Below are 12,364 nucleotides of genomic sequence, written 5' to 3'. Positions count from 1 at the left end.
GTAATGCAAATTATCAGATTTAGAACCACATATGCACATAAGAAAAGAGAGATCAGATTCCATGTGGTTTGTGCTGTGCATAAAAAAAGTAGATCTGAATGAATAAATGAAAAACTAAACAATATTTTCTCATATATTGAGTTTAAAATTTTAAAAACTACTTTTTGCTCCCCACTTGTGGAAGATATTTGATTGCAAGACATGTTATGGCAGCTCATATTACATTTGCACACAAGAAAAAAAACTGTAAGATTTTAAATAAAGAGATTTTCAGTCATTATTTTAAGATAAAAAGGCAACGTTATGACAAAATGTCAAAATGTGCGAGTTAAAAATTAAAAAAAATCTCAAAATTATATTAAAAATTATGTGTAAGGAAATGACAGTGTTAACCCAAAAATGACCAGTCAATCAGATGAAGAAGAGCCGGAGTCAGAGATTTAATAAAATCAAGTTTACTGAAGATAGTTTGCAGATGATCATCAGCAGAAGCTAGCTGCAACACTTGCGCAGAGTTCGTAGGCTGCTCTACATACAATCTCAAAACAACAATAATTATATAATCTCACATAACGTCATTAACTGTGTCATACATATACTTTAGGTGTTTTAACCTGATTGGTTAAAACACAGATAGACTTAAAAAAAATGTTGTGTGTGTGTGCACAATTCTGAACGATATCGCAATATCTCAAGGATAGAAACTTCAGCCACTAGGCTATTCAGAGCTGATTCCAGAGCTGTAATAATGATCCACAAACAAATAGAACACACACACACACCAAGTGCAATCTGTTCCATTCTCAAGGCTGTTTCGTGTACTCTCAGCCATCTTATCCACCTGGTGACAAACTGGTATAATCAACATCCAAACTGGCAGCTTGCATACAAAATAATTAACTTTGAAATATCAAAGTTAAATGGCAAACAACCCAGAAAACAGTTGTTCCCAATTTATCAACAGTCCAGTACCACATGCGAGCACTCTATGACCTCTGACCTGACTTGGTAGATCTTGAGTAAACAAATCACTTGGCATGCAGAAAAAGCCATTGAACACATAATATTCCAGTTTTATTCTGAAGAGAAATGACACTTAGTTCATCATATAATCTAGGCCTGTGGTCACCAAACTTGTTCCTGAGGGGCCGGTGTCCTACAGATTTTAGCTCCAACTCTAATCAAACACACCTGAACAAGCTAATCAAGCTCTTACTAGGTATACTTGAAACACCCAGGCAGGTGTGTTGAGGCAAGTTGAAGCTAAACCCTGCAGGGACACCAGCCCTCCAGGACCGAGATTGGTGACCCCTGATCAAGGCCCTTAAACATTTAACTTTATCAACAATCATAAAGACATAAGAAATGATGTGTTACTCCATCCTGGATCCATGAAAAATCCATGTCATTATGTATCTTAATTAGGAGAGAAAATAAAATTATTATTGACACAAATTAAAATGACACATTGTCTGAAATATAAGATAAAACCTTCATATTATGACAAGTTAAAAGTAAAAATATGTCTCTGTGTCATTATTTACACTGTCTTTCAAAGAAAGGAAACTCCTAATCAATTACTTATATCAAAAACTGCATTTAGGTCACTTTAGCCTAAATCCTGAACTAACCTTGTTTCTCATTTTCAGGTACATCGCAGTGGTTGTCCCACTGAAGTACAACAGGAACCAATTTAGTGTTCGTCAACTGGCCTTGATCACCGCCACCTGGGTGCTTTCGCTGGGTGTAGCCAGTCCTGTCATATTTGGTTTGAACCAGGTGCCGAACAGGAATCCTCATGTGTGTAAACTGGAGGACAACCAGTTTGTAGTTTACTCCTCCGTTTGCTCCTTCTTCGTCCCCTGCCCTGTCATGCTTTTCCTTTACTACTGGATGTTCAGAGGACTCAAGCGATGGAGCTCTGGTCGTAACCGCTCACACCTCCGCCGGCCACCCAGAGGCCGCAGGAGTCTGTCTTTGCGACTGGGAGCAGCTCTACAGAAGGAGAAGGGACGGGCAAGGGAGAAGGTGGTGTATCTCATGCCTGCAGGTCTCAGTCCAACATCTCTTACTGCAACTCCAACTACTCCAATCTCCTCAACAAGTCCGGTTACTCTCACCACCGACGATCTCGCAGAAGGTCAGATGCCAGGAGCAGAGAGTGACCCCATGACCACGCAGATGGACAGTGTGTCGGATGCAGAAAACCCTGAGCGGGCCACTGAGGATGATAGTGGCAGGGAGAATGGTGTAGGGAAAAACCATCGGCCTCATACAGGACGCCGCCACAGCAAGAGCAACAGGGTCAGCGGACGGGAGCGCAAGGCAATGAAGGTGCTGCCTGTGGTTGTGGGTATGTATTATTTCTATGTTTATGGCAATGCTTACCCTTAAAGATAAAGGAGTCTTACAATCCAGCGAGCAAACAAGGTAATAGTGACAATGTAAATATCCATCTGTGCATATAAAATGTAAAGCCATTTACAAAAAACCATTAAGAGATCATTTTGCAAATATCAATGCAAGTGAGTTCATATTTCTGTTATAATTATTTTAGATTATATTAATAATGTACTTATTGGCCAAATAAGTGGTAGCTTGGATAAAAGAAGGTGAATGATTAATTATTGCACTCTAAGAACAGTTTTGACCAGTTTCTCTGAGTAAATTTAGTTTCAGACACCACTCTTGGCTTATTTTAAGGTTTTTATTTTAATGAAAGTAGATAAAGTACATGAAAATGTCAGTTAGCAAAACGATATTCATAAGCTAACTCTTATAAAGAATCTATGAACAAGATTAAGGACACAGAAATGTCATGTAGCAAAACAAGAACTGAAACATCACAAATGAAACAAAATCAAGACATAAGTCGAGGCACAAACACACAGAGGAGAAAATGCTAATGCTGGTGGAATCCAGTGCTTCCCTAAAGTGATGTCAACCCAGGCTCTTTAAGAGGAATATAATAACTCCTCGTTGGTGCCTTAGCTGAGTGTAGGTTTTTAGTTCTTAATCATGTTGGAAAACGTATCCCATGGTAAAATTCCAGGAACACAATGCCCAAGATTGTGGTGAACTGCCATTGGGACTACAATATTATTGACAGTGAGTGGGCGAATGACTTTGGGTGATTCTGTATTAAAGTTTAATTAAAGTATTCCCTTTAAAGATTATTTTTAAAAGAAAGCCACACTTTATGACCTACAACATAGATGGTGCATGTTCCCAACCTGAGGAGTTTCTGTTGGCTCTGACAACATCTCTGGATAAACGTGACAGAGAGGACCCTGACTTTCAATTCCAGACAGGGAACAATGGTGGCTGGTAACCTAGACTTTTCTCAGATGGAAAGAGGCCCATGCATTACTCTGGTAATGAGTTGTGTGCATACTCCACCCATGAGAGTTGCTGGTTTCAGGGAGGCAGGTTCAGTGCTACCAAACATCGCAACACTCTCTCTCTCAAGACCCTGATTGGCCCGCTCAGTCTAGCCATTACTCTGAGAATGGAAACAAAAAGACAGATTGACATTTGCCCAGTAACTAGCAACACTCAGTGCAACATTTGGAAAATAGTCCAGGAATGTGAATAAGTGCACCTTATCATCTGAGGATAAGCACTAGGAAAGAACTGCATCAACTGCTGCATTGAAGAATGGCATGTATGGCAGCTGAAACAATTTTTGATGGTGATAATCCATCCAACAGTAAATCAGACCTACTGCTGGACTTGGACTTTTAGTGGGAACTCTGCCATAAATTGACCTGCTGAACCACATATACTTGAATAGATTGGTCATGTCACCAGGTATATATTAGCATGTAAAATCAAATTATTAAACTATCTAGATGGGTGGGCAAAGGTTTCATGAGAGTCTATATGAGTATGGTCAGACAACCCACGAAGGAAGGTTGTACATACCACTGTACTTCCATGTTCCACTTTCACTGTTTCCAAAGTCTGGAACCTGATTTAATAATCTGACATCAGTAGTAGTCTTAGGCTACCCTGTCTGAGGTCAGCCAACAAAGACTGCACATTAAAAGACACTCTTCATCTCCTCTGAGAGTGTTGGTTCTACTATACCATGGTCCTCCAATAAGCCATGCACCAGACAGCAGCGTCAACATTAATGCCACTTTTGACTGTTCTGTAGCAAAAATCAGAGGTTGCAAGGACAAAGAAAATGGAACATTTAGTTAAAAAGCTTTTGCAAAGGATCATTAGCAAATGTATCTGATGGGGGAAGGCTTGGTTAGTGATGATGTGCAGAGTAACAATGAAACAAGAAATCTGTAGAGAAATTTAAATAAACAAGTTTATTTATTGAAAAAGTCAAGAACTGCACTGCAAAAGTTCAAGAGGGCTTATGATCTCAAGCAAATATCACGGCAGCGCAGTGAGGCAAGTGGGCAGCTTTGAAGGGAGCAACAGGAACAGAAGACCATAAACAAACAACCAGGAACAAAGGCAGAACCAAACAATCTGACAATACAGGGTGAAAACACAGGCAATAAATAAGCAACCCAAACACGCCACAGCTGGTGCTGATCTGCCTGGTCACGTAACACACTATATAGACTTTACAGAGTGGTTCACCTTAAGCCTAGTTCACACTACAGTTTGCTTTGCCCTTCGTTCTTCATAATTTGATTTTGTCTTTGAATCGGTGTGATGTTCACACTACACTATACTACATAAATGATCCACATGAGGGGGGTCACATATACTACATGATCTGAAAACAACTCTTTCATCCAACAGCTCTGTCAAGCCCCCAAACCACAGCCAATGAAATGTTGTGGGCAGAGCCCGCAGTGAGAGCTGAACACTATTGGCTGCTTGTAGGATGATGACATCACTGACACACAGCATTTGAAATCTCTCCGCAAGTGTTCAAAGGATCATTTGAAAGCATCGCTAATTAGCCAGTGGATCTATTGCTTATATATCTGCAAGGTTCAGTGGATAGACATGGTTTTAATATGCTTAATAAACGAGTGCATCAAAGAACATGGCCAATCACAGACATTTCTGCTCCTCAACACAACAGCCATTCACCTCATGACTTGCTTTCTCATAGACATCACTACATTCGACCCCATGAGGGGATGAGTCGGCTGACTGGTCAGCAATATTTAACATACTAGATATTGGATTTTCATTTGTGAGTTGGCGGTAACGAGTCAGCCAGCCTCTTTAATGCATCATACAGTAGTTGGCACAAACAGACAGCTGATTCCCCCAGATTAAAGCCCAATCTTTCAACGAGCTCATTAACTTGTAAACTGGGCTCCAATTGGGCTTAAAATCCTGTAGTGTGAACTAGACATTAAAGTAGAGCATAATTTGGATCATCTTTGGTTTTGATTATGGTTTACCTTCGTCATGAAATTGTTTTGACAAATATATGCAAGGTCACACATTTTATTTCCATCAATATCTGCTTTCATTTCTGGCCTAGATCTGGTATTGTTAATGAGAGATTCTCCCCATCCCCTCTAACAGCAAGGGTCGTCAGAGCTGAAATCTGTGTATTGGGCCAAGAATTTAATATTTAATTTCTGGTTTTCGATTGACACCTAGGCTATTTTGGTGAGCTATCAGCTGTCAATATGTCATTCTGTATATGCATTTAGAACTGCCTCAAGTCAGCCTCAATGATGCACACTGCCTTTTGAAATCAAACCGTAGATGAGAAGATAATAAGTCTAACATACTGTCGGCGTCTAAGACAAATGCTGGTGTTTGGTCATGCTGCTCTTTTTAAATCTTCAAAGGTTTTAGAAACCAAATCTGTGTGGGTATACATCAATTGATACAATGCGTGTCTGAATGTTCCTTTATGTGAAAATATTTAATCCAGTCATGAATAAATGCATGAGCTGTGCGAACTAAATGACAGCCATCGGGGTGGTCAAGTATGATGAAAACACTTCTAGAACGTGATGCTCAGAAATTCAGGAAATTTTCTATGGTTTAATGTGACACCTGCTGCTTTTGGTTTATGTTCTAGTAGATGTCCCATCAGGTTTAAAAGCAACCTGATTGTACACCATTGTTCTCTGCACAACTTTCAAAGGCTGAAATCAAAGTGTGCTGGAATACAATAGAAAACTGACAATGTTATCAATGTGCCCGTAGAGAACAAACCAGACACAATGTGGCACAAACGGTGTGTTCTTTTTGCTGTTGGACTTCATTCATCCACATGAAAGAGTTGGATGAATTACCAAGAATTTACATAAACTCCTAACACGATCTTCTCACCCTCAGGTGTTTTTCTGGCCTGCTGGACTCCATTCTTCGTGGTTCATGTGACTAAGGCACTATGCGAGTCGTGTGATATTGGACCAACACTGATTAGCGTTGTTACATGGCTTGGTTACGTTAACAGCGCTGTCAACCCCATTATCTACACTGCCTTCAATGTGGAGTTCAGGAACGTCTTTCACAAACTTCTCTGCTGTCGTTCCTGAGGTTGAACGTGCAGTAATTGAACCATTCAAACAATACTGATCTTAATACAAAAAATCAAGATCTGAGTACACAGTGATCTCCAAGCATAGGAATGCTTGAACTATGGATTATAGGGTGTGCAGTGGAATGTACCATTAAGGAAAATTTCTTGCCTTAGTTAACTGGACATGTTTTTTTTTTCTTGTAAAGCGAATGCTTGAACACTACAGTAGATAACAGAATACTGCTGATTTCATAGCCCAGAGGCATAAAATATGTGAAAATGTCCACAATGGAAATAACAGTCATCTGTGTTTGATATGTGATTGGTATAAGTGTTCATTTCATTCTTTTTTTAAATGGATTTTCTTATGTTGTTTGTTTTGAATTGATATGCAGTGTGGACGGGCAGCTTTTTCATGGTTTAGAAGCTAGGTCAACACATCCGGATGTGATCAAGAGCTGTGTTGGGAATGGCATAACAGCATACATGCAATGCAATTTTAGCAGGTTTTAGCTGAATTAATTAATTTATAATTTTTTTAATTCAAACCAGGCTCATTCTTGAAATGTACCCCTATATACTTTTCTGGAGAGGGTCAAATACATCCCAGGAGCTACTTTTTTTGCAGTTTTTGTTTTCGCGAGTCCACTAGAGGCCGCTGTGTATGCTTTTTGAGATCTCAAATTTCTCTTGCGAGTGATATTCACTCCTGACTGACTGACCCACTCTCCTTCTTTCCTAAACCCAACCAATATTGTTTTCAAGAGCACCGATTTACCCGTCCACCCACTTCCCTAAACTCAACCCACAGTTTTATAAAGCAATCCAAAACAAAGAAAAGTCCTCACCTGATTTTTTTTACCACGTTTTCAGATTTTACCACCCTGTTATTTACTTCTGTTTTTGTCTTATCGCTTTCAGCATTCTTCGAACCTCGTCGTTGTGGTCAACTCCTTTCTGCTTCTCAAGTCCACCAACATATATGACAAGCTAATTGGAAAAACTGGTAACAGCAGCATTTTCCTGAATGTCCCGAACTATAGGCTCATTCTGAAAACATAGCCCTATTTAAATTTCTGGAGATCACGAATTATGTAGCCAGAAGTACGTACTGTATGGCTGCATTTTGTCTTTAATACGAATGCTACAGGGTGATATGATGCCATTCTCTTTCACGCTTATCAGCTGACTGCTTACCTCCAAATGGACGGCTTTCCTGCTGCTACCAGTTTGTCTAGTAGCTCATGTTTGTCGGAAGACTTAAGATGCAGGGAGGAGTTGACCACTACAAGGAGTTTCGAGTTTGATGAAGAACGGTTTCAGAAAGTGGGTAAGAGTTAGTTGGGTTTAGTGAAGGAGTTGGGTGGGTCAGTCGATCGGTCAGTATGTCAGTCAGTTAACAGCAGCCTCTGGTGGATTTAGCGAGAAAAGCAGGTGCAAGTGGCCCTTGTGAGAGAAATTTGCGATCTCAAAAATTGTACACAGCAGCCTGCATAAAAAAAAAAAAAAAACTTACCTCCTGGGACGTATTTGGCGCTCTCTATAAATGTAGATAGCAGTACGTTTTCAGATTGAGACAGGGTTGGAAATATCATGTGATCATTGAAATGATCTAAGAAACAATACATTTCAGTCTCTATGCATTTGCGGGAGACTCCCGGAACTTCCGAGAGACTTGGCAGGTCTGTTACCATAATTACAAAATACAGTTATATCTTGAATTTAATTATTTAAAGTGTAGGCAAATGTATTATTCATATAAAGAAACATGCTCAGGAATTTAAGTGGTGAAATGCAGCATCAAAATCTGCCTTCTAGAAATTAATTATTAAGTAATTAATGTTTTTTATAGATGATGGGACCAATTCGGGCCTCCAATCCTACAAATCAGCAACAGTGAGACATTTAAACTATCACATTCTTTTAGCTGCACCCACAGGTCAGGTCATTTAACTCTGAAATGGCAACAATTGTTTTGCTAAATTTTCAGCACATCCAGAAATAATGCACAGTAGCAACAAATAATGTCAACAAATAACTAAATGTTTGTATGCAATATGGAATGAAAAGTTTTTTTTAACTGCTGCATTCTATATGATTAAAATTGTGTTCATAGCACACAGAATTTTTATACTGCAAACAGTATGCATATTGCATACTAGAAATATGGTGTCTACTAAAAGTATGGTAGTATGTTTATGCTATTCTGAACACAGCAATTGATTCCTAAAGGTGCACATGAGATTTTTTTTTCCTCTGACTGCCCTTGTCAACATAAACAGGGAAAGAGTGACGCATTAATCAGAAATTAATGTCTCATTTTCTAACCTGCTTCACCTTCAAACACTGTTAGTCGAAACAAATGACATTAAGAAGTTAATCCTGTGGCTTCATACAAAGAGGAAAATGTGCTAACTGTTGTACATACAGTTGCCAAAATCAATGGATGCCTTTCTCTGCCTTTGTGCACACAGTCTGCCGATTTAGTTTTGTTGCAAGTGTCATGAAACATTCATTAAACATGTAGATATGTTCAGCGTTGTCTGATAATAAAACTGCATAATAGCAAGGGGGATTGTGGGTATTATCTAGGGTGGATTATAGTAATTGTGCTTCTAAGAATCAGTGTTGTAAAGAGACTTGTGGAATGAGTATTGCTGTTCTTGTACAGGATCATCTGTGCATCTGTCACTTTATGGAGATGTATGTGCTTTACTGCTTAAATTGTACCAATACTATATTTACGCCATGCTGTGGGATCCATACGTCTGAGGTTACGCTGACAATTTACTGATAATACACTGTCGATTTAAAAACAAATCTGTAATTTTTCCATCTTGTGCCCATAATATTATTTGTAAGGTGATATACATAACTATTTACAGAATATGTGGTCTCAGACATCTGGACATCAGTGCATGCATAATATACTACATACAATATTGTTTAAGGTTTGGGCTTTGTCTAAAGGTTTGAGCTTAGAAAATTATTTTTTCAATTATTATAATATCTAATCAAATATTTTATTCAGCAAGGAAACATTCAATTTCTAAAAAATGAATGTGAAGACATTTTTAAACTTGTTTCCATTTGAAATATCTACAAAACTACAGTAATACAAGTCTTTTAAACAAGAATAATACAAAGAAATTTATCTTTTTGTTCATCAATTCAGCATATTATATTTATTATTTAATAAATAATCATGTCACACTGATGTCTGAAGTAACAGCGCTGAAATAGTTCAGCAAAAATTACATTTTTAAAAATATTTATATACAAAAAAACTATTTCTGATAAAATAGATTTAAAGAGATAAATAGATTTGATTAAATACAATAAAAATTAAAACAAATAAAAACCATAGCAAACCCAAACTTTTGAATGGTAGTTGTATATACAAAAATTCAAAGTTCTTCATAATAAATGTGGATTTCATAAAGTGGGATTTTAAATTGCAACCAAAAGCCAACAGAGAAAATAAAAGATTTGTTTTACTTATTTGTCTTAAAATACATTGTCATAATTCATAACCATGTATAGAAATGGCATGTGTATCAGTTGCGGTGGGCTGTTTTGGCTGATACCACCCCAACATTAATACATTGAAGACGAGGATAATACCTCTAGATTGGGCAACTGGAATGCAACCGACTTGAATGTTATCACTTGATTGAATGGGCATTATCAGTGGTTATCAGCTGACAGAAATGGGCCAGTAGGGGCCTTCTGTGTCTAATAGTAGACTCAGAAGGCTCTTATCATCTGTCAACATGGTCAATCAGCTATAGATCACATACAGTTATGGCCGGAAGTTAATGAGAATTATTTATATTTTTTATTAAATTTCTCATGAATTGTATTTTATTAATGTCTACCACTACCCCAGCCATAATCCCAATTAACACAGTAATGTAAAAACAGATCTGGATCTGGAGTCTTCTGTATTACTATAGCTGATTAACTATGTGGATGGATGATAACAGCCTTCTGAGGCTACTAGTAGGCGCAGAAGGCCCCTACTGGCCCATATTTATCAGCTGATAACCACTGATAACGCCTATTCAATCAAGTGATAACATCCGAATCGGGTAATGGACTGGTGCTTCCCATTTTTAAGTAGGGGGACAAGAGGATGTGTTCCAACCATAGGGGGATCAAATTCCTCAGCCTCCCTGGAAAAGTCTATGCCAGGGTACTGGAGATGAGGATTCATACAATGATTTAACTTCAGATCCAGAAGAAACAATGCGTATTTCATTGAGGCTGTGGGACACAAGGTCTGCTGTTTTAAAGAAGGAGTTGATACGAAAGGCAAAGCTCTTAATTTACTGGCCAATCTACGCATGTTCCTACTTTCAACTATGATTGTTAGCCTTCGATCATAACCGAAAAACTCGGATACAAGCAGCTGAAATGAGTTTCCTTCGCTGGATGGCAGGGCGCAACCTTAGAGATAGAGTGAGGAACTCTGTCACCCGGGAGGAATTCGGAGTAGAGCTGCTGCTCTTCCACATCAAGAGAAGTCGTGGAACAGTGCATTATGGTGTTAATAGAGTGCACTTTAGAACACCCACTATGGTTTTAGACACCACTACAAATGTCTGGTCTCTCAAGTAGTACACTCTTGAAGGTTATAGATGGGATTTCGGATACAGCCTATGCATTCAGTCTAAAGCCATGAATGATACATCCAAACCATAGGCAGACTTGTTGAATTATTCAAAGTTACATCATCGCCTACTGACCTGGTATGCGTAAAACAGCATCTTTAGTTGTCTTCAGATTTTCTTCACGAATCCATCTAAACGAGAATCTGGCAATCAAATATACAAGCATTCATGCAATTCCCTCTCAAGCATGATGCTAAAACCCTCAATTAGACAACTCTTTATTTTCTTTCAGATCTCTTTCTGCCCTATAAACACAGCTGTCAAAACGCAGATGAGTGCACAACCAAGAGCTATGGAGGAAATGAAGGCAATTTGTGCCCTGAATAGTGTCACTCGGCAGGAAATTCACAGTGGAGTCCTCATAAAGACTTTATGTTGTGAAAAAGGATGTTCTCATAGCTGAAGCTAATGCATATTCTTTTGGGAAAAGATCTCCAGCTGACAAGACGAGCTCCTCGAGATGTAAACAGTCAGCTGGTTCTCCTTGTTTTCATGTGGGGTTGGTTGCATACAAAAAGATCCTGCGGTGGGAATAAGCCACATGCTGGTCTGTTTAACCAGGTTTGATGACTTCTTCACGCTTGTGAAAACTGGGTGTCCGCAAAAATAGAATAAATGGGATTGTGTAAGCGTCTAGTAACCAGGGAAACAAGGCACAGCGAGGTGGAGCACAGGCCACGTCGAAGGGCAGGTCAGACAGAGCTTTCTAGTCATTTATAACACTAAAATGGCAGCTGTGCCAGAATTAAATGTCAAATTATCGGTTAATGAGAAACGGTTAATGAGTTGGAAGTTTCGCAAGTGACGTTAATTCACTGAACTTCTGTGCTGGATTATGGACGTCATAGGTGTTGGTGTGAAGGTTACACTCCTACAGAAAACTGGATGTAACTCTGCGTGAGAGATTTCAGCTCCATGGGAGGCTTTTTTTAAGGCTGCTAATTTGACAATCAGTGAATGTGACATTTAAAAACCACCACAAGTTTTATGACTTAGTTCATGACTACAAAGTGCTGTGGGATGCTTGTTCACTCATTAGGTTGATAAAACGGGGTTTTATTTTCATTCATTCATTTGTTCATTTTCTTTTCGGCTTAGTCCCTTAATTAATTCCGCCACAGTGGAATGAACCGCCAACTTATCCAGCACATGTGTCACACAGCGAATGCTCTTCCAGCTGCAACCTATCACTAGGAAACATCCACACACACTGATTCACATACAT

General features: G+C 38.8%; 1 protein-coding gene across 5 annotated transcripts in view; it reads left to right on the top strand.

Moving 5' to 3' along the window:
• Positions 1-9,979, top strand: part of drd4-rs (dopamine receptor D4 related sequence) — a 116,602-nt gene extending 106,623 nt beyond the window's left edge. For 4 of the 5 annotated variants that reach the window (XM_073945984.1, XM_073945983.1, XM_073945985.1 and 1 more), the window contains 2 exons: positions 1,650-2,353; positions 6,280-9,979. In XM_073945984.1, the coding sequence (XP_073802085.1) occupies positions 1,650-2,353; positions 6,280-6,482 (907 nt within the window). In that variant the 3' untranslated portion in view covers positions 6,483-9,979. The remainder of the gene's footprint in view (positions 1-1,649; positions 2,354-6,279) is intronic. The other variant, NM_001012620.3, reaches the window with a different exon arrangement.
• Positions 9,980-12,364: the final 2,385 nt, after the last annotated feature.

Source organism: Danio rerio, chromosome 4, assembly GCF_049306965.1.
Source record: "Danio rerio strain Tuebingen ecotype United States chromosome 4, GRCz12tu, whole genome shotgun sequence".
NCBI classification, from domain to species: Eukaryota; Metazoa; Chordata; class Actinopteri; order Cypriniformes; family Danionidae; genus Danio; species Danio rerio.
Note: the sequence above shows the minus strand (reverse complement) of the source record. Positions and strands in the feature narration are given on the sequence as shown.